Source organism: Pleurodeles waltl, chromosome 1_1 (genome assembly GCF_031143425.1).
Source record: "Pleurodeles waltl isolate 20211129_DDA chromosome 1_1, aPleWal1.hap1.20221129, whole genome shotgun sequence".
Taxonomy (NCBI): domain Eukaryota; kingdom Metazoa; phylum Chordata; class Amphibia; order Caudata; family Salamandridae; genus Pleurodeles; species Pleurodeles waltl.
Window position 1 is genome coordinate 88070660 of NC_090436.1, and position 23891 is coordinate 88094550.

The window sequence follows — 23891 nt, forward strand, 5'->3', positions numbered from 1 at the left end:
GAACGTGGGGAGTTTGGAGACGGATACCTCCTAGGTAGAGCTACATACACCTTGCAGACATACACACAGGTCACTGTGCACACCAACCAGGACTTTCTAACAGTGTACTTTTTGTGCCCAACAGGTGACAGTGCATATGCTCTAAGGCCATGGATTATGACTCCGTTTTTAACACCCAGCAATGAATGTGAGAGGCGATACAACAATGCACATAAGAGGACCAGGAACCTGATAGAGCGCACTTTTGGACTCCTGAAAGCAAGATTCCGATGCCTCCACCGCAGTGGAGGTGCCCTCCAGTATACCCCCATTACAGCATTCAAAATTGTGGTCGCATGCGCCATCCTCCACAACATAGCCACCCGACGTGGGCTACCTCTCACCCCTGCAGACCCAGATCCTGATGATGAAGAACAAGAGCAACCACATCGCCATCATGGGGATCGGAGTATAGCTAATCAAGGCAGACTGAGACGGGAACACATCGCAACACAATACTTTGGAAGGTACGTGTCAACTCCAACCATACTCACCTATTGACCAAAAACACCATTTGTTAAGTGGAACAGAAAAACTATTTAATTAGTGCAGAAATAGAACTATATACAAGTAATGACTGTTCATGGGCATGTAAATGCAAACCATGCATGGGGCACATTGATGTCATGTGCCACATCAACAAGGCCAGGGTAATGTCTATGTCCTTCTGCGGCTCCTGCCAGCCTGGCTGGTCCCTGGTGCTTCTGCTGTGCTCTGCCTGGTACTCCGGAGCACCCTTGTGTCAGTGGCAGAGACACTGCTCACTGTAGAGCCCTCCTCACTGTCCTGGGGTGTTTCCCCTGTGCCCCTGGACAGATGCCGTGCCTCCATTAGGTCTATGACGTGTGTGAGACGTCCCAGGCCCCTAGCCACATTCCCTGCAAAATGGCCCATTTCGACCTGGAGGCCAACTGTCCTCCTCAACAGGCCTGTGGTGTTCATAGCCAGCCTGCCGATGGATGTGGCCATCCTATCCAGTCTGTGCAGGAGCTGACGGTCCCTGCGCCGCCCACCCTCGGCCTGGGCCAGTAGTCCTGCCGCAAGATCCCTCATGGCCAGGGCAAGGTCCCCAGTGTTTGTGGCTATCATGTCGATTCTTGAGTTAAGTTGCTGCATGCTGGCCTCGTTATTGCGGACAGAGCGGTGCAGCACACCACTAATCCTCCCTAAAATGTTATTTTGTAGGCGCTGACCACGCAGCAGCTGTGCCTCACTGTGGTTGGGAGGTTGATGGCTGGACGCAGCCTGCAGCCCTGATCTTCTGGACCTGCGTCGCTTGCGCAGCGGTGGCTGCCCTGTGTTTTCCACTGTCTCACTCCTGCCTGTTGCTGGCGCAGCCTCCTGGGACACAGGTGCAGCAGGTGTGGATATTGCAGGGATGATGTTGGCCGTGCAGGTGGGAGTGCTGGCGGGTCCTGAGCTGTTCTTATGGGGCTGGCTGCTGTGGGTTGTGGTGGTGTCTTGTGGGAGACCTGTGGGACATGGGGAACAGACTGTCAGTGTCTCCTATCTGTTGCACACTTCCAAATAAACATTTGCCTATGTACTGCCTACTTGACTACATTTCCCATAATGCATCATTCTGGTGTTTGCTACCCTGAAATGGAGCTATCTTGGTTGAGCATGCCCCTGTCTACATGGTGGGTGCGGGTATGGCATTGATAGGGGTACAGGCATGTCACATGGTACTCACCGGTTGATGTGGTGGGCTCTGAGGTGTCCAGGTCCCCAAATCCGGATACTGCCTCCTGCTCCGGGGTCATCCACCCTTTCTTCCAGGGGTGTGGGTGGTGGTACTGACAATGGTCCCCCTCCTGTGCCTCTCATCTCCCGGAGCCTTTCAGCCACCCTCTCCTTGGTCCGGGAGCGGTGGTCATACCACCTTTTTTTTATTTCATCTATACTCCTGTGGCTCACCCCCAGGGAGTTGATTTTATCCTGGATGTCCTGCCACAGCTGTCTTTTGGTGGCTTCAGGCACATTGAGGGCTGCCTTCCCAAATAATTAGTCATAGTGCTGACAGCATTCATCTGTCAGCACCTCCAGCTCCCTCTCTGAGAACTTCAGTTTTCTTTTCCTTGGAGTGCCTTCCATTGCAGCTGCTGTTTCTCCTGTGTGCAGTTCAGCAGTTAAAAAGGGTGTGGTCCTCCCTCCTCCCAGGTGTATTTGAAAACTTCCTGGCTGTGATGTCATCATCATGTGCCAGGAAGTGTTTCCAGAGTGTTCTGGAGTGGTTTCTGGAGTGTTCTGCAGCACCTGTAAGCAATTAACAAGCTAATCGCAATTTGCAACACCCACTCGCAAATTGCGAGTTCGTTTTTTGCACGGTCGCCAAAAGTGACCTCGCAATCGGCGGACTCGCTCACTGAGTTGCGACTCCGGGTGCGAGTCGCAATTTCGGCACTGTTATTTTACCTGCATTTTGATTTGCGACTCGCATTTTGCGAGTCGCATCAACTCGCAAATTTTTTGTTTCCTACATCTGGCCCTAAAGGGCATACAAGTGAACTGCGAATCTGCAAGTGGCAGCGTTAAATCCCAGCAAGATCTACTCATCTTTTCATCCATCAGAGGTTGGTAATGAAATATGAAAACCTAGCATTATAAAAATTCTATTTAATTCTGTAGTCCGGCTGCTATTGTCTAAGTACCAGGGGCTCAAATTCACACTTTCACATAAGCACTGAGAAGAGATTTCCTGATAATGCATCCATGCAGATCAAAGAACAGCCCGAACTATTCTGAAATACCAATTAGACCTATTAAGGACTGTGTTAGAAGGCGTAGTAGCAAAAGTTATAATTAAATATAAAAGAAGTCATTTTTTTTTTGTGTCAAGGGAAGTTGGCATGAAACCAGTTGGAATGTGAACCAGGGCATCAGTAGCTACATATGGCAAATTCTATGATACGAAAGTTAGAAGATGCAATTTATTATATGTATGTTGTGCAATCTGCTTTTATTTACTAATCTTTCACAAACAGGGCAGGATTTACTGGTGATGTGCAGTGGTAAGACTTTGACTTTCTTGTTGGATGTATTTCTAACTACAATCTTTCCTTTACTCTCCTCAAAGTCTCCACCAAGACCCCAGCCACTAGAAGATTATGACAACATCCCCAAATCCTTCTCTTGTCTGCAGACTTCAGTTCTCATGTGTCAGGGTGTACAGCAGTTTACGCAATTTCTGAACCAAATATACATGACACTGGGTTTGGCTCAATAGAACATAATTGTATTTCTCAGCCAACCTGCCCAGTATAATCATCTGCCCTTGTCAGATCTTCCATAAGAATGGCACATAAAGGCTTTCAAAAGTACTTGCCAAGCATTCCTTTTGCAGACTGGCTTCTTTCAGCCCTTGCTCACCAAGCTGAGGCCCAGATTACCAACGTGACTCCAAGCCCAAGGGCGTGAAACTTGCCTACAAGCCCTCTGTGTGGAACAACAACAGACATTTTAAAGCGCAACGTACTGGACTGTATGGGTATGTGGGATGCAACCGGCTCATCATGGACTCTTGGCAGAAGACATCAGATGTAAAAAGCACTTACTACCAGCTGAGAAATCTCAAAAGACTTCTCTTCCATCTTAATCGCTTCATCATTTTTTATTCCCTCACTCAGTTGACATTCTTGTTCTCCTATCAATAAGTTTGAGAATTTTCATCAACTTTTCTTCTCTTTACTTCTCTTCCTTCTTCTCCACGAGTCCAAAAGGACTGAGGCTGCACCTGAGAAAAACTGGTTAGCAACTCAGTGCTGTAGTAATGTTTTTGGATCTATACATTGTGAGTCTTTACTTCTCAGGTCTATTACAGTGAAGGGCTTAAAAAACAGTGCATAAAGTTTTAAGCTTGAGTAGGTCTTCCAAAGGGAGCTAGTGTAGGTCTTTAGGGAGAGGAAAAATATAGTCAAATGTTTTTGAGCCATACACCAGCCTGGCAGCAGAGTGAAGAATGGGGTCCACTGGAGAGTCCTATCAAAGCTGAATTCTAATAATCAATAAAAGACCTTGAATAACAAGCCTGAAATCTAAACACTGCAAAAGTGTTTTTTAACTTTTTTGTTAAAAAAGAGTACAGCATTGATCTGGCAGAAGACACTATGTGGGTCATATGTGAAAATATAAGTGATTATCCGGACAATAACCCAACATTTATACATTTTGTGCTGGTGAGGGTGAGGGTGAGAATCCAAATGACTGAAAATCAGATAGCTAACTGACATGGCGTTGAATGTCATTCAATAGGTTTAGGAAGTTCAGTTTTTGATAGGTAGGCTTTCAGAGTGCACACATTTTGAAACTACCAGATTTTCAGGTACAGATAAATATCATCTACATCTTGGTGAATTTTGATAAACCCATGTTTAAATTAATTCTGAGGGGATTTTATATAAATGTTAAATAGGGTTCGGCTAACATGGATCATTGAAGGATATCACATGGTACAGAAGTGAGACTGGAAGCCTAGTTATCTAATCTAGGCACTTCCATTTTGCAAGAAATGATGAATATAAGCTAAGAACTGAACCTCTGATGTTCATTTGCAGATTAAGAATATAGATTGATGTTTTATAGAAGATGGTATCAAAGGCCGACAACTAATGTAGGAGGATGAGGAGGCAGACATTGCCTTTACTGATGATGGAATGCATACCATCTAGGATTTTATGGTGGCACTTTCTGCATTGTATCGTCTAAGGAAATTTGACTGTTCAGTGGTCCATAGGCTGTAGTTAGAGTGGAAGGAGGTCAGTCGGTCAGCAACACATTTTCTGATCACTTTACCAAACCGTGGTAGAATAGCTACTGCTCTGAAATTAAATAGGATGTTGGGTGCACCTGAAGATTTCTTCAAGATTTGTGTAATTTGCCCTGTTTATAGGATATCTGGGAAAGAGTCATGTAGAAGTCAAGAACTGATGAGAGAGCAACATAAATGTCTGAAGAAATGAAAGCTGGTATTGATGAATGTGTCTGGAATGATATCAGACAAGTCGCTGGAATCAGATTTTGGACAACTTTAGTCAATAGTTTATAGAAACTAATTTCATTTAAAAATTTGAACGTCTCCTAGTTGTCTGATGACAGCACAGTGAATTCATTGCCAAGTAAGTTCTTTAATGCCGTAGAGACAGAGTCTCTGAGATTAGTTATTTTGGAGGTTAAGTGATTTAGAAATCTGGAGACTTAAAGAGTGAGATGCCCATAGTTCAGCAGTGTGATGTTTATTATATCAATATATACATGCTCGCACTAAACTGCTGGCTTCGGCACCAAAAACTCACAGTAAAACAAATCTGGATATTGTAGCTGCCAAGGTCGCTTCACTGCTTGGATAGATTTACTGCCTTGCCCTACACCATGGTTTTACCCACCATGGTTTTACCTTCAACCTCAGGCATTTTTTTGGTTGGCAAAAACCTCCAGTGGGGCATGGCTGGAAGCTGTGCCAGGCAAGGCTCCGCAAGACTTGGTACCTTTTCTGCGAGGTTGAGTTAAGCCTGTTTTCAGTGCTACAAAAAGCTCAAAAGAAGACAAACTTAGTTTTTTTGCCCACTTTGTGTGTGAACTCACTAGGCAAGCCTAACTACCATGTCTCGGCCCTCCCGAGGTGGAAAAAATGACTAAATTTAACTTTTCTACAACTGCTGGCAAAATTATTTTCTGGCCCTCAGTTTCTCAAGGCAGTCTTGTGGACAGAAGGTCTTTTTCTAGCCAAAGCTCCTGCAGGGTCCAGTCTTCAGATTGTCAGATTGGCCTTGTTCAGAATCAGGAGTCCTTGTGCTTTGTGAATCCAAGGGGCATAGGAAAATAGGAGGGCAGTCACCTGACCTTTTGATAACAGTTCAGTTTAGCCTAGAGTCAGGAGTCTTTAGGTTGAGCATTGGCAGCGCATGCGCTGTCGCTACGAGACATGCTGTTATCTACTCTGCGGGCTTTGCCCACGCCCATCACTCATTATTGGTTGAAGCGTCTGCCTTTCGTAATTCCTGTTGTATCTTTTGTGAATAGCTTACATTGGTCCTGCTTTTTGGCTGTTTTGTTCCGCCCAGGGGACCTGCCTTGTTACATGGATCAGTTCCCTTCTGGCCATTTAAGTTAGTTGCAGCGCACTACTTTTTTCTTTTGCCTCAGCTCCTGTTTTAGGACGTTTGTGTTTAGTAGCTTTCCGAACAGATCTCCCACTTCCCTTTCTGCTCTCCTTGCCTCTGGGCACTCGTTTGTTTTCTTTGATGTGGGCTTCAGTACAGATCACATTTGCAGATGGCATTTGAATTTTTCATTGCCAGCACAGATCAGCATTTATTTGTAATTTTGGGCCAGATGCAGGAAACGATTTGCGAGTCGCAAATGGCAAAAATTGCCGTTTGCGACTCGCAAATCGCATTTTCCTATGCAGAAATGCATATTGCGAGTCGGGACCGACTCGCAATATGCATTTCAGAATCGCAAATAGGAAGGGGTGTTCCCTTCCTATTTGCGATTCGGAGTGGTATGCAATACCATTTGCGACCGCATATGGTGTCGCAGTTACCATCCACTTCAAGTGGATGGTAACCCACTCGCAAATTGGAAGGGGTCCCCATGGGACCCCTTCCACTTTGTGAATGGACCCAAAACAATTTTTTCAGGGCAGGTAGTGGTCCAAGGGACCACTGCCTGCCGTGAAAAAATACCGAAACTAAAGGTTTCGTTTTGTTTTTTAAGTGCAGCTTGTTTTCCTTTAAGGAAAACGGGCTACACTTAAAAATAAAAAAAACTGCTTTATTTAAAAGCAGTCACGAACATGGAGGTCTGCTGACTACAGCAGGCCTCCATGTTTGCGAGTGCCCATAGTCGGTATGGGGCCGCAATTTGCGACCCACCTCATTAATATTAATGAGGTGGGTCTCTGCGACCCCATACCGACTCGCAGACGGTGTCTGAGACACCGTTCTGCATTGGAAATTGCGACTTGCAATTTGCGAGTCGCTCCGACTCGCAAATTGCAAGTCGCAATTTCCAAGTTTGCTACATCTGGCCCTTTGTTTCCCTTCTGTATTTGGTTTAGATTGCCATTGTTTAATCTTACTTTATCTCCATCTTCAAATTTAATTTGGGAACTGGGAGAGCTGAAGCCGAGACCCCCGTTCTCCAGTCCCAAAATCGGAAGCTCTGTACGTTATGCCACACACTGTCAGGCCCAAACTAGTTTAACTTTCACAGTGTTTATCCACTACATACGACGACCTGACAGACAATAGGCACGTCTCATTTCTGTGCAGCGCACATGGATAGGCTGTGGTAATATGATCAACCTGAAAGTTTCATTTGTTTCTGGTCGGAACATGAGCGCTCGTGCTTTGAGACGCTGTTGGTTTATGGCCTCAGTTTTCTAAATGTGGGCTTTGTAATGTCGCTGGCCAGTGACGTAACTGGCCAGCCGACGCGTATTACACTGTACGGGGGGGGGGGATAATCTCTGTGGGTGAAATCCCCGGATGTTGACGGGGTATTTCACCTCTGAATTCTTGTTTTTGGTTTGCTCCGTGGCCTCTGGCCCGGAGCTATATAATAAAGAAGGGCGTGGCTGGGTGCGGCCAGAGAAGCACTGGAACATGCCGACGGAGCAAGACCCGTGCGGACGGGTTTGTTCTGCAGCGCGACCGCACTCGGCCGCGCCTCTGCAAATATATCAAAGTGAGTCACGCGTTTCATTACCGCTATTGCGTGCTCTTCTCACATGACGTCCCAGCCCTTATAAGGGCTGAGGACATAACAAGTGGCGACGAGGAGAGGCGAACCCACGCCTCGAGGGTCGAGCCCTGCTGCGGCTGCGTGTCTACCGCGGTGCTCGTGCGGCAGGGCAGGAATCCCAGAAGAATTTAATCACACATCCTTGCAAAGAAAAAAAAAAGTGCACAGTACTTACAGTGAACAGCCAGTGCACAAAGGCAAATCGGAAGAAGCGCATCATCGCCAAAACGTGAATAGAAGAGAAAATATCAGGACTCAGTGAGTAAGAACCCCCCAAAGAGGGCAATCAAAAAAAAAAAAAAACTCTCAGCACTAGCAAAATAGCAAGTAACCTGCCCAACACCACCCCAACCACAATGTCAGCAATACCTCCAGTAGAGCCTTTTGTGGTAGAAGGGGCTCCATCGACACAAGCGCCCAAGTGGAGATAGTGGGTGGAAAGAGTTTTATTGTTCTTTGAAGCCACAAAAGTAGCGAACGACCAGAAACGTGCCATGCTCATCCACATAGGGGGCAAGGACATATATAAGATTGCGAAAAACATTGTGGAAGATGCGCCTAAGACACACACAACACTCATAGCTGCCCTCAACCGCCATTTTGAGCCAATGGTCAATACTGATTATGAAAGATTCATATTTAGACAGGCGACACAAAGGACGGATGAATCGCTGGATGCTTTTCACCTAAGGTTGAGAGAGCTGGCGGGCACGTGTATATTTAATGATGAGACTGAAGAAGTCCGAGGACAATTAATACAAGGGTGTGCTTCCCTGCCCCTCAGGGAACGCATCCTAGAAGAATCGGGGAAATCACTACCGGACATTCTACAACTGGGCCGAACAAAGGAGCTCTCGAAAGCCAGGGCCTCCCACATGGAGGCGGCTTTACAACGTCCCATAAAAGAAGAGGTCGTCCACGCAGTCATAACACCCCGGAAGAAAACCCCACAAAAAGTGAGTGGTCCACGAGCCAGGCAATGTGGGTACTGTGGGAAAGTGCCACACGGAGCCTCTGAGTGCCCAGCGAGGGGAAAAATTTGTGCGAGCTGCGGAAAGATGAATCATTTTGCAAAGGTCTGCAGGTCCAAAGATGCCCGAACGGCAACCGTTAATGTCGAGCGTGAAGACGCCCCTCCTGAAAAATCAGAGCGAGGGAGTGACATGGATGATGATGAAACGGTCATTCATGTCGTTCACTCCTTATTTGCGGCTACACCTACCAATCATCGCCAAGCACAACTTCCGAAGTGCCAGATACTGATAGGTCATCATGAGGTGGTGGCTGTCGTGGACACGGGAGCGTCCATAAATTTATTAGCGGCTGAAGAACATCGCCAGATGTCCCCGACCCCACCTTTGACCAAGACAAATGTCAAGGTGTATGCCTATGGACAAAGCACTCCCCTCTCCCTGAGGGGTATGTTCCACACTACTATCACTCATGGACAACACTCGATATCAGCAAGGGTCTACGTGACTGAAGGAGGGACTGGCATGCTGTTAGATTGTCAGGCGGCGGAGGAGTTACAAATAGTGATGTTCGCGCTAAGCATTCACCAAGAATCGGTGACGGAATTGGTAGCCAGGTACGAGGGAGTCTTTAATGGCATTGGGTGTCTACGAGGCCGGGAGATCAAGCTCCATATTGATCACACTATCCAACCGATAGCTCTCCGCCATCGGCGAGTAGCGTTCCATCTCAGACCCCAGGTGGAGAAAGAATTAGACAATCTGGAAAAAGCTGGGATCATTGAGAAGGTCTCTGGGCCCACCTCCTGGGTGTCGCCCATTGTGTTAGCTCGGAAACCTAAACAACCAGGCGAGGTGAGAATCTGTGTGGACATGCGTCTCCCAAATGCGGCCATCAAAAGAGAAAGACATCTGACCCCTACGATTGATGACATTCTGGGAGAGCTCAGCGATTCAAGATGGTTCTCGAAGCTGGATCTCCGGTCGGGGTACCACCAGCTGGTGTTGGCCCAGGAATCCCGATACATAACGACGTTCTCGACTCACGTGGGGCTCCGAAGGTACAAGCGTTTAAGTTTTGGAATATCAAGTGCGGCGAAAGTATTCCAAAACTTGATTCAGGAGCTGTTGGTGGGTTTGCCGGGAACCATAAATGTCAGTGACGACATCCTGGTACATGCTCCCACTGTTGCTGAACACAACGCCAGATTACAAAAGGTCCTACAACGCATCCAGGACTCTGGACTAACTTTGCATCGACAAAAGTGTGAGTTTCTGAGAGACCGAATACAGTTTTTTGGTTACATGTTCTCGGAGAAGGGGGTGGCCCCTGATCCTGCGAAGGTCAATGACATTAAGGAGGCGTCACCGCCCACCACTGTCACGGAAGTCAGAAGTTTTCTAGGGATGGTTAATTACTGTGGTCGATTTATAAAGGATCTGTCCAACCTGACCCAACCCCTGAGGAATCTTCTCAAAACGTGGCAATGGGGGTCTGCTGAACAAACAGCGTTTGACAAAATCAAAGAGGCGTTATCAAGTGAGACTGTACTGAAGTATTTTGATCTGAGAAGAAATACCAAGGTTGCTGTTGATGCTGGACCCAAGGGTCTAGGAGCGGTGTTGTTGCAGGAACAAGGAGAAGGAATGTGGGCTCCTGTCGCATATGCTAGCCGTTCACTTACTGACACTGAACAGCGTTATTCGCAAATTGAGAAGGAAGCTATTGCGGTCCACTGGGGGTGCAAGCATTTTCACATTTAGGTGTATGGCCGCCCGTTTGTGGTTACCACTGACCATAAGCCACTGCTTCCGTTATTCAATGGAACTGCTTCCAAACCTCCGCCAAGAATTGAGAAGTGGATGCTACAATTACAAGATTATAGGTGCCAGTTGGAATATCGCCCGGGATCCGAGAATCCGGCTGACTATCTATCGAGGCATCCTAGAAGTGCCTCCGAAGTAGAGGATGAAGAAGCCAGAGAAACTGAAGAATATGTCAGATATGTGACTGATCGATCCCGGCCTTTGCCTATGACCATGGGGGAAATCATACAAGCAACCAAATCGGATGAGTGCCTGCAAAAAGTCATGAAGGGCGTCCAGAGTGGTCAGTGGTACCGAATCAAAAGTCAGTTACCTTTATTGAACTCTGAATCTCAACGCATCCTTGAAAGCCTTTCTGGAGTGAAGGGTGAGCTTACCATTGACTCTCAAGGCTGTTTGTTAAGGGGAAGTCGTTTGGTCATACCTTCATCTCCCACCTCCAAAGCAATTGATTTGGCACACAATGGCCACCAGGGTATGGTCAAGACCAAGAGCCGACTCCGATCCAAGGTGTGGTTTCCTCTCATGGACGAAAAGGTTGAGCATGTGGTCAGGTCATGCCGGTGGTGTCAGGCCACTGGTGAGTCGGCTAGGCCTGTCCCTATTGAAACGGAACCGACCCCTACAGGTCCATGGGTCTCTGCGAGTTTGGATTTTGGTAGTTTGCCTGATGGTCGTCACACCATGGTTGTCATCGATGATTTTTCAAAGTATCCTGAGGTTGAAATCATCCCGGCCCTCACTGCAGAGGTGGTGATTGCTAGATTGGAAAAAATGATGGCTACTCATGGTCTTATTGCCGAGATCAAGACTGACAATGGGCCGCCGTTTCAGAGCAATGAACTTGCTGAGTACATGAAGATTACTGGCACACGTCATCGCCGGATCACTCCGCGTTGGCCTCAGGCCAATGGTGAGGTGGAACGATTCATGCAGACTTTAAATAAGGTAATCAGGATTGCGGTGGCCGGTGGCCAGTCTGTTGAGTACGCAATTTTTTCGTTCTTACGGAACTATCGCCAAACACCTCATTCTACCACTAGTTTGGCTCCGGGACATGTTGCGTTTGGGAGGGCGTCTGTTGATGCGATTCCTCATCATCCTTCATGGTGTCCTCCTGAGATGGCTCGGGATTTGGTCCAAGAGAAGAGGCGGATGTCAAATCACAGGGTCAGCCGTGCTAGGAAAGATACGGATTCCGACCTGAAGGTTGGTGATCAGGTCTTACTCAGGCAGACTCTGCCTGGTAGAAAATTTCGTACGCCTTTTTCTACAGTCCCATGGAGAATTGTTCAGCGACATGGATCTGCTGTGGTTGCTCAGCGTGGAAGTGACATCGTGACCCGAAATGTGTCGTTATTTAAAAAGTTTCATGATGTGGGTGACATTCGGGAGGACGGCGTAGAAGATGCCGCGGCTAGTCTGCCAGTGGGTGAAGGGCCCGAGGTGGACGTTCCAGTAAGTGGATCACTGATTGATGCTGGAGATGGTCATGTGTCGATCCCGGTTGGATCCGAGACTGGTGGTCCCTCCACTGAGTTAGTGTCTCAGCGATCTGGATCTGGCAGATATGGTTTGCGGGGCAATCCTTGTCCTTCATCCCGTCTATGGGATTATGTGTGTGATTAGTGACTCACGTTTCAGGGTGGTATGTTTCGTGTTGTGTGTTTTTGCATTTTGTGGAGGAATGTAATGTCGCTGGCCAGTGACGTAACTGGCCAGCAGACGCGTATTACACTGTACGGGGGGGATAATCTCTGTGGGTGAAATCCCCGGATGTTGACGGGGTATTTCACCTCTGAATTCTTGTTTTTGGTTTGCTCCGTGGCCTCCGGCCCGGAGCTATATAATAAAGAAGGGCGTGGCTGGGTGCGGCCAGAGAAGCACTGGAACACGCCGATGGAGCAAGACCCGTGCGGACGGGTTTGTTCTGCAGCGCGACCGCACTCGGCCGCGCCTCTGCAAATATATCAAAGTGAGTCACGCGTTTCATTACCGCTATTGCGTGCTCTTCTCTCATGACGTCCCAGCCCTTACAAGGGCTGAGGACATAACAGGCTTTTCTCCCGAAGTGAGTTCAACCAGTACCTAAGGGCATTTGTAATTTTGCTTCAGTTCATTTTGTTTATGTTCTGATTCACCAATGTTTAAATTTATCAGTTCATTTTGTTTACATTCAGATTCCCTATTGTTTAATTGTATTTTTATTCTGCGTGTTTTTAGTAGGCTTGGTTAAACTGACGCCGCGACTGGAACCCAGTTCCAGAGCACCAAAGTCGGCAGCTCTGTTTGTTACACCACACCAAATAACGTTTGGAAACATTCATGGTTCCGCTGAGATCAGAAAGCCATGCATGAAAGAGCCCAGGAGTCCGTAGAGGTGTAAATCGCTGTATTGCGAGGGGTAAGTCAGCGGTGTCTGCTATCGTTTTTCTTGTTTTTATGTTTTAAAATATTAACATAAGTACTCCAAGGCTCTCAAGATGGGTACCTTAAAATACACCAGGAACACAAAGAATAGTCTTAAAAATATTTATAAACTTTTCTTTTCAAAATGTATTCCATGAAATGTGTTGTCATTTAATATATTTGCTTTATTTAACCTAAGAGACCCAGAGGTAAGAAGGCACAGTGCAAGTAATACCCTGTAACTGTACAAGTGACAACAGAAGGCCAAAAAGTAGGTGAGAGCTGTGCAGGAAAGCGAAAGGTGGCCAGGGCAGATGTGTAGTATTATAGGCTACAATGCAGATCAGTCACTAGAGATCTAAGGGAGAACAGCTCAACCCTCCACCTCCAATCAGGGGGCGCAACACGATGAATAGGTTAGAAAGGTGTACATGAAAGAGGCCTGCAATGCACTAAAATTCCAAATGAAAACCTTTTGCTACCAACATTTTACTGCCCTTCGTTAAAAAAAGCATCCGCTGTTTTGGCCGGGCTGTCATTTTCATCCAGCCAGCTCCACGTATGTGGCCAACATTGCATCATCAGTCTTGACCTCATCTAAAATTTGTCCTTGAACAGCACTGGGCTGAGTATCAGTCCCCCTACATGCGTACCTGAGAGGACCAGTCTTGCGCAACCTGTGATGTGCCACAAAACGCACGTTTTATTGGCTGCGGCAGCCACAGTAACCACAGTAACCACCTTCAGAATATGCAGTGTAGAACCAGGTTGGCGGATGGCCTTCTGTCAAATCACGTGATTTTTACAGACAACAGCTGGTATGTGGTATGTTGTTTGAATAAGATTAAGATAGTGGGTTTATTCTTGCTGCAGGCGTCTGCCTGCATTGTAGGTATCCCTATGCCAACTTCCCGCTCCGCTCTTAAATCCCTGGTGGTACAGCACCCAGGATAATGTGCTGCATGACTAAACACTTATAAGGCCCCAAAGCCGAGACCTGCTGGCTATGCCAATGCTTGTTTAATTTAAGCAGAGCCTTTTTCTTTAGGTGTATTCTATCCCGGTCTAGGAATGTTCTGAGGAGGCAGAGGTGAGGCGCGAGCCTGCGTACTGACCAGTGACTGGAAGGTTTTCCCTACCCAATTCAGGCTATTTTGTCACCTTGTAGACACCTCCTTTTTCAGCACTTCCTCTTCACTTTACCATAGAAATTTCCCAAAACCCTAAATCTAATATGGCTGAACCTTTCATGCACCAAGTTTATGACACTCTCCGATACCACTCCCCTATTTAGATTAGTTTTTTGCCTCTCTATCGGGTCCAAAATTGTTCTCCATAAATACAGAGATTGGTGCCAAAGTTTCTAGAATGACTCTGGAAAATGAGGGCAACACCGGTTGGCATCTCCATCTCCATCCCAAACATCTAGTGTCAGGGTTTCCCTTTGTTCTGCATCTTGTTCCTGGGCACTCCCAGATGACTCAGCAATCCCTGTGCCTTTCTGGGTCCAGAGGCGAAGCAACTGTGCTCTGGAGGGCAGGGTTATTGCCCCCAGTCTGGAATGTGTATGGGACTCTAGAAGCGAGAGGAGTATCGGAACTGGTTCTAAGCTGGTTTTGGCTCAGGCAGCAGAAAGAACATTTTTCTAAAGGTACTTTCCGCAAAAAAAACTCTGATTTCACCATTAAATCTCACTTTCAAAATGAACAGGAAAATAAAATAAGTTAGATTAATGTTGCTGGCATTGCCTCAAGTACAGATACAAATGAAATGAATAACTGTAATTATATCTAGGCCTGTTTCTGGATAGCATATCCTGTTCTTAAATACTGAAAATGGCTGTTGCACCTTCAATCACTGTGTGGGCGCCCATTTCAAATATGTATGGTTCCACTTCTTAGATATTACACATCCTGACGTGTGGGGTATATAAGGCACAGTTTAGGAGAGACTTACTAATATAGAAAAAGAGATGCTCTTTCTTAGCAGAGACAATTTCCTTTATCTGGTTTCCTTGCAGTGCTTTTAAACTATATTCAAGCACGGGCACACTGATACTCCTGTAAGCTAAAAGCATATTCTTTTGTGAAGCGACACTATAGAACACAAACAATAATTTATTTCTGGTGAAGTTTCTCTGCTATTTACTTTACCCTAACAGGAAAGTTAAAGATTGGGTGAAACCATTTTGAGCAGTACCCTGTAGGGCCAGAGCACATGCACTGTGGTACTGAACAGACGCGTGACAGTGCACAGAGTCCTAGTCCCAGCAAATGCAGGCTCCAGAAAAAGATGAGAAATCATGGGTGAGCATGTAGAACAGACACAGGGCCTGATTCTAACTTTGGAGGACGGTGTTAAACCGTCCCAAAAGTGGCGGATATACCACCTACCGTATTACGAGTTCCATAGGATATAATGGACTCGTAATACGGTAGGTGGTATATCCGCCACTTTTGGGACGGTTTAACACCGTCCTCCAAAGTTAGAATCAGGCCCACATTTCCTCCATGGTGCTACAATTGGACTATGATCTTTGTTATTTATTTTACCTGAGTAATGGATCTGCCTAAGTGTGGTGAGGAGACTCACTGACGAACAGCTCCAGATAGAGAGGTTGTACTGTGAGTCCGTCCAAGCAAAAAGCATGTTGGAGGACTTCAGACTCTCACTTTAAAAAAAAAAAAAGATGTCTCTGAAGTCATGGTATTTAATTTGGGGTAACTGTTGTGAATCATGATGCAGATCATAGGAATGCTCTTATCCTGTTACCTCCTTCTGAAGGAGACTGGCCCATCACAGAGCTGGAGAACTCCAGCCCTAAGCCCAGGACACTTGCAGATGCTCAGATCAAATGTGCAGATAATAGTGCTTGCTAGCTTGGATAATCATCTATGCTGGAGACTTTGGAGGCATTTCTTTTTATTGAATGACTGGAAGGATTCAGATTTTTCACTGTGCCCTATGTTGACAAACAACCTTAAAAACATACTTTTAGAAAGCTGCTTTTTACTAGGATTTTCAACAAGTAGCATTTTTTTGGAGCGAAGAAGCTAGTGGTACAGTCTCCGATGAGTGGATGACTTGTGAAAGACCTCTAGGAAATATAAATATTTTAGAAGCGTTGTCTCAATGATTTCCTTCAATTATTTTTTGTTGTTGTAGATAACGCTTGCAGTCACTTCAGGTGAAGCACTGTTAGTGTCTAGTTTTCTTCAAGATTTCATCTAAGTGCCAGTCTCAGACTTCTAGCTTGTCTTTTCCGACATCCTCATGAGCACAATATAACGTTTAGCTTGTATTTGAGAAATCACCCTTTTGAAGTAGTCTTACGTATCATAGTGGTGACAAATTCCCATGACTGGTTTCTTTGAATCACACTAAATTTGGTTGTTCTGTCTCACACCTATAGCTTTTAAACTGCAAAGGAAACGTCATCCTTTGCTACAGTCTGTTAATGCCATGTGTACTGAAAAACTGCAGAATGATACTCCTCAGTCAAGCAGGAGATATGTTCTTGTGGAAAAAAGCGTAAACCAGATACCAACAGTTGATAATAACTAGTATAAGCACAGGTTAGCAATTCCTATGTGTACCCAACAATTAGTGGTTACAGAAGTCAGACTGAGTAACCAGACTGACAGCCAAGAACATATTTAGAGGCACCAATGTTTTCCCGGCAGAGCGAACTGTACCGCCTGCCACTACTGCCATTTATCTCATCGAACCTGAGGCGTAGGATGAGTCCACAATCCAGCTTTTATTTGTAGCGCCCACCCAATCGTGCCTTTACAAAATGCTCCAATTTCTTATTTATTTACAGTCATAACATACCATCTCTGGGGAAGACATCCCAGATTTACTTACAGTCTTGGCAGAATTAACTAACTACAATTTAAGCAGCTTCTTCAATTCTACCTCATTTAGCCTTTGTTTATGAGTAAAACTCAAACAACACATTCTTGTGTTCAATATGGTTTTTATATCCAACATTATCCCTCTTTTAGTGACCATACTGTTGAACTACAAGTACATGTTGATAAACCAATACATTACAAGAGGTGACTTCTGACACCCTCTGACAACGTCTGAAATGAAAGGGTGAGGCCCCTTGTTGCGGTCTTTGACCTCACTGGGACGACCTCAAAGTTTCCTAGTGCCTAGGCACCAGGCAATTCCAACCATTATAGTGGTATGGAAACTAACATCATTTGATAAATAACTGGTTTGTGACTATGGCAAAAAATACAAGGATAATTTACATATCTGAACCCTACTACAATCTTCCCCCAAATTAAAAACATGTATTGACAAATCCATTATTCTCATAACGTCAAACACAAATAAATAAGAAAATGTGAATGAAAATGAATGAAATGGGGAGTCAATAATTTTTTTTAATTTGGAAAGGGAGGGCACTGGGTTCAGACACGCCAAAACTATATATGAATGTGTGAATGAAATAAACTTTATATTTTTAGTGACTTTCCCAAGCCCCTTGCTGTGTTCAACATCTTATTTGCTACTGATACAGGAATGGCAGGGAATAAAAAATAAGCAGGGTCCTGTTTACTTACTCATCAAAAGGAAAAGCAAGGAAGAGCAGCTGCTACCTCTGGCGGTCACGATATATTTATTCTCATGCCACACAGAAATGTAAAAACCTAGAAGGTTTAAATATAGGCGCTATCTAAAGCATGCTCGCTTGTCACATTTAGAAGCAATGTAAATGCAATAATTCGTTGCTTTGATGTTTTGGTGTCTTGTTACATCAAATTTGTTTTCAAAGGTTTTATCTAGATCAGTAGTTCCCAACCTGCGGTCCGGGGACCCACGGGGGTCCGCAACTGCTTAGAAAATTAAATAATATAAACAGATTAGGACCGCAGCTTTCAGTAATGATTTAGTGGGGGGTTCCCCGGATTCCAATAATAATTCAGTGAGGGTCCCCTGGTTCCAGTAATGATAAAATAGGGGTCCACTGAAGGTAAAAGGTTGAGAACCACTGATCTAGATCATGGCTAGCTTCCAAGCACAGGGTATATGAGATAATAACATGCTGCAGCCCGAAGTTCAAATGGACAAAGCCCACCTGCTCCCACGAGATGATCCTGTGGCGTTCCGCAGCAGGCTTGTCTACGAAGTTTACTTCAGTCACCCCTGGTGATGTTTCTGAAAAATAAACACAAAGCACCTGTCACATTCTGGTGACCTCAGCAATAGATAATGGACCCGGACGCAAATCTTGGTCTACGCCCGCAATGTTTATAAGGATAGAAAATCTAAATCAAACTGTAAAACTAAGAAACACATTTTCATAGATTCTATGAAGTTTAAGATCATTTGAAGACAAGAAGTGGCGGTTAAAAAGAGGGGAATATGGAATTAATACCAAAAGGACAAAAGATACATTTAATACATTTTATTGCATGTAATGCACAAATCTCTATTTGTTAAATGAATGAGTAAAGTGTGAGTGACTAGGTAGGTAGGAGTCTCATGAAAAGAATGACACTTTAGATGTACTATGTGACCTAAAGAGTTTAAGACTGACATATTTTGTATGAATTGCAAACAAATATAGGTTTTGTATGTTGTGTTGATTATGCAGGGGAGGCTCCTTCGCTATGGTGAACGAGCGTCGCCCCACTGGCTGTGCCAGAAGCAGAAAAATAAAACAATAGTTTACTACTGTTTTATTTTTCTGCTTCTGGCACAGCCAGCAGGGCAGGGAAGGGCAGGGCCACGGGAGGCGGGAGGACGGGAGACTGCACCTAAGTGCGCATGTGTGTTTGGCCAGCCGTCTGTACACAGCCAGGCTGGAGAAACTGTACAGACCCCAGGGCTGTGTCTGAGCAGCACTGCCGTTCAGATCAATCCTGGTGCCACTTTCATGCTAGGTTTTGCATGAAAGCAGCACCAGGATTGCTCGGGAGCCTGTGCTGGTGTCCCAGCAGTGAATGCTGGAACACCAGAAGAAGAGGAGCATGAGGTGGCAGGAGGGGGCAGGGACAGAAGCAAGGTAAGTGTTTTTTTATTTTTATCTTTTCTCCTTACCAACACCCCACCGCCTCCCCTTGAGTTATGCGGCGGCTGCCATTGTGATTATAATGGATATATCTGTACAATGAGATTGATTTGAATGTTTTTAATGTGATATAAAAAACGATGCCAAGATACAAGTGATTTTGGCTCTTCTTTACTAAATGTGAATAATTCATTGAGAAATAATAAGGGAAGAATCATTTTGATAAAAGTCATGTTTAAAATATCCCTTTCAGTGGTAGACAGGTACATTAATTAGTGGTGGACATGGTACATTAATATTAGGCTCTTAATCAAAATAGTAATGCTCATAATCAACATACTATAAATTGGGGCAGTTGGTGGCTAAGATGCGACGGCTTTCCTGTGAGGACGCCACTGGCCCGAACAACATGTATCCTGCACAATAACGGGGGGCTGTTCCCCTGACATTGAGGGTTTGCCTCCCCTCTCCCGCCACGAAGATCAGGGGGCAACCCGTAGAGCTCCTGGCAGAGTGACTGGCGCTGTTGAGGCGGCGGCCTACCAGACGCAAGGTGAGGCCAGTGCTTAAGTGGAGCTGCTGGGGTGATCTGGCCTCGCCTATCCATCGAGCGGACGACCAGCAGCTGGTAATATGGCTGGAGTGCTGGTCATTTGCACTTGCTCTAGAGACCTACACCAACGCTGCCTGCACTGTGAGGTAGTGGCGGTACCCGTGATCGGCACTCACTGTTGCTGGCAGATGGCGTGGAGTTCGGCACGCATTGCAGCGGGCGCCAACGGCATTGTGAGAAGGGCACAGAGGCCACGGTGGTTACTGCTCTACATACCCTCATTACCCTGCTACGGAGCACAGAGGATTCATTGTTGATCACAGAACTGCGCTGTGGTTTGGGCCTTAACAGGGGTAGCATTTGGGGAGCCTCCTGAGCAGTGAGTGATGGACAGTTATGCTGCGATATGTTATGGAGGAACTCCTACATGGATACAACAGCGCAGGGGCCACGTTATACCAGCTGGACACGTTGGAAGGCTGCCATATGGTTGGTGACTGGGAGATGTGCCGGGACAGTGATGTACCTTCATTGATACAGCGGTCCACACATGACTACATTGGCGTGAGACTGTTAGAATGACTTATCTACTGCTTCCTGACTCTCCTGGCGCGGGATGTGGGATGGCCATGGGCATTCCAAACCTGTGCCCATTATCTGCAACTGCTGTGCTCACTGTCTGCAATTGATCGCACGGGTCACATGTTGGACCACCTTGCACCTGGTGGATCACTTAGATGTGACTGCCCAGGGGTGATTGCGGGTACCACTCTTGGGGGACTGGAACCGCTAGATGCCGGATATTGTTTACTACTTGCCTCTGACATCATCGCTAGGTGTCTTCCCTCCAGACACCGCATCTAGCCGGGGCCTCTGGCTGGTCCGTACTCTGTCTCCACCTGCTGCTTGCTTCTTAAGTCTGCTGTGCTCTTTATACCTGTGTGGACAACCGTGAGGGGATGGATCCGGGGCACGGTGGAACTGAAGATGCCTAAACGACCTTCACAAAAGACCATTATGAATACGCTGGCGACCCCCGTACCCCTGGATCCGATTTGACAACTGGAATGTACTCAAGAGAAACACACAGGGATGTTTGATAAGGTCTTACAGGCTCTTCAGGATTCCAAAGTGGCCATGGAAGCTCAATTAGGGGCTATCCAAATTGAGACTGGCCTGCTGAGGGTTGATCAGGGTAAGCTCTTTGAGCCAGTGGATGAGGTGGAGTTTCCCTGACGTCACTTTGTCCCTCTGTGATTACCCTGCAGGAGCAGGTGACTACCCTACAAATTGAGGTGCAAGCCGAGGACGCTGAAGGACGCTCAAGGTACAATAATGTCAGATTTCTGGGCTTTCCTGAAGGGATGGAGGGTCCTAGTGTGGACCTATTTCTTGAGGATTGGCTAACAACCACAGTTTTGGCCAACCGTGTCCCAAAGTTTTTCTCTATTGAGCAGGCGCACAGGGTTCTGGGTCGACCTCCTTTGCCTGGAGCACCACCTCGTCCAGTTATAGTGCGCCTTCACAACTATAGGGATAGAGATCTCCTGCTACAAGTAGTTCGTGCAAAGGGCCCCTGGCTATACAATGGGAACACAATTACAACATATCCTGATTACACCGCTGAGGTTCAGAGGCTCCGCAACACATTTAATGCAGTCAAGGCACAGCTGCGGGCTTCAGGATTAAAATATGCGGTCCTTTTTCCTGCCAAACTGCGAGTTGTGGACGCAGATGTGTCAAATTTTTTCTCCACCCCTGTTCTGCTCTGCTTCAGACTGAGAGGGAACGAAGTGAAAGGAATGCAAAGAATGCAGCACTCTTAGTGTGAGTAATGAATTTATTAAGGCACTTCCCAGGTTACACAAAGATAATAATGTGAGCACTTATAGTGAATGCAGCAATACACGTGCAACTCTTAAAATAATCACAGCAGTACAATAATAATGATCAAAGAATATGCAGTATATCAACACACAATTAATATATATCTATATATGTGCAGTGACTACGTATTCATACATGCACATAGCAAAATGAAATAGTAAGAATTAAAAATGCATCACATGGGGCTTGACTCCGACATGATCCCTTGTCTGCGAACTTCGGGTTGAGGAACCCTGACAACTGAAAGACAAAAGAGAACCACCCTAATGGGATTATTCTCTGGGCAATGCGTCCATTCCCAGAGATGAGTTCCTTTTGTTTCAGCTGTCAAGCTTCCTCACCTTATAGTCTTTAAACTAACTTAAGAGGAAGGCTCTAGAAACCCCCCTCCCTTTGAGTAAGTTATGAAATTCACACGTTGGCTGTATCAGGTCATTATTGAGAAAACACGCATCAGACTGGCCAAATCTCACAGTGTTTTTCCAAGACTGAGTTGTGCACTTCTCTACCATAAACATTCTCAGCCCGGTACCTTCTTATCTACATTTCTCCCCCATGTTTTGTTCCTTTCCCTGGTGAGAAGAGCAAAAACAGGTTAACAAGCTGTGCCCGGAAAAATACTTGTGCCACCAATGTGACGGCATTTGAATCTAGGCTAAGCACAAAATGGAGTCAGTGGTGAAGATGGAGCCAGTGGTTAAATACAGATAGCGTTACACTCCCTTGAGAGGCATGAGAGTGGTTGCACTCGAAAGTAATCCAGGACACAGCGGGAACATCGGGTAAGGATCAGTTCCTATTGGTCCAGGGGAGGTTCCAGGCACAGCCGCCGTCATCGCCGACCCCGCTCTCGTCCCTCTGAAGAACAGGCCACAAGAGAGAGAGGAGCACAGGTGATGGCTGAGGTCTCTCTTTATGGTGCCAATAAATTCCAAGCTGTCGCCCAGGATGGCACCCGTGACTCGTTGTCAGGTGCCCTTGGTTCGTCGCTGTCAGAGGGCGATTCCACAACCGGTTTGGTAAGACAGCTCTGAGCGGAGGACCTGGCTCCCTAGTTTGACTCAGTCATTGAGGATAATTATAGCTGGTGGGAGAGTTTGGCTGGAAATGTGGAGGCCACTAGGTCTTTTTTAAATGGCACCACCAGGTGACGAATTCAAGTATATGGGACCTGGGAGGGAATAGCGGATGCTAACAGCTCTCAGTTTCTACCTCTTGGCCTAGCCCTCCAAAGACTTCCGTAAGGACTGTGATATTTTTTTGTACAAGTGGTAAGCACTAAGTGCTTTAGGGGGATTATTATGGCACGATGCCCATTAGCGTCCAAGCCAGGGATGAGGGAGTTACTATTATGTTACCATGTTTGTTTCCTGTAATGAAATGAGATGTTATCCATGCATTACTGTATGGGATGGGTGGGCAGGAGTAGAGATGTGCTTTGGAGGGTGGGATGCAGACGATCTTGATGTTAATGTGGCACTCACTTATAGCATCTTAACCTGGAACATTAGAGGCATTATAGCACTCCACTGTGAGTTCCTTCAAACGTTATCACCGGCCTGGCTTCTAAATCCTCAGTCACCGTCCATATAGGGGGTGGGGGGTGGGTGGGGTCCTTCCTGTGGCGGTCTCCTTAGATTTTGAGAAGGCCTTTGACACCTTGGGGTGGTCATTACTGCTCCAGGTGCTGGAGTTCCATGAATTCGGGCTCACTTTCCTATAGTGGATCAGGCTACTTTATATCATGCCTAGGACCAGTGTTTGGACGGGACGACAAATAACTCGCCTGTTTGACATTCACAGCGACACCCACCAGGGTTGCGCTCTGTCGCCCATAATTTTTGCATTGGCCATGGAGCCTCTGGCTGCCCTATTGCGAGCGAAGGGCCCTGTATGGTGCATAGCGGTGGGACTGACTTGCCACACGATATCATTATATGTGGACAATGTACTGATTTATCTATGAGAGCATGAGCATGCGATGACAGAGCTCTGCTCATTTGCTTGCTCTCTTTGGTGGAATGTCAGAACTCCATTTGAACTGAGGTAAATCCTACATCTTCCCCCTGCCCAGGCTGCAGCAGGTGAAGGGAGAGGGATTAAGGGGAGCCGCCTCCCATGGCATTGTGAGATATTTCAGTATTCGGGCATCAATGTATATCACAATGATCAAGACCTTCTTGATGGAAATCATAGGAAGACTGACAGCGGCGCGTCAATCTCTGAAGTTCTGGAGGCGCTTGCCCCTCTCCCCAATGGGGGGAGCCTTGATACCCAAGATGATTCTACGTTTCCGCAGCAATTCCAGTGGTCCCGCCCAAAGTGTTCTTCCAGGACCTCTGTGGGTTGGTATCCAACCTGGAAATTGGGGGGAGCTCATAGGAGGGTTTCCATTCAGATACTGCAGCGTCTGATGTTGGACGGAGGTCTGGCT

General features: G+C 46.3%; 1 protein-coding gene across 2 annotated transcripts in view; it reads right to left on the reverse strand.

Moving 5' to 3' along the window:
* Positions 1 to 23891, reverse strand: part of TPGS2 (tubulin polyglutamylase complex subunit 2) — a 128320-nt gene that overhangs the window by 78048 nt on the left and 26381 nt on the right. For both annotated transcript variants that reach the window (XM_069218386.1, XM_069218295.1), the window contains exon 2: positions 18082 to 18161. In XM_069218386.1, coding sequence (XP_069074487.1) covers positions 18082 to 18161 — 80 coding nt within the window. The remainder of the gene's footprint in view (positions 1 to 18081; positions 18162 to 23891) is intronic.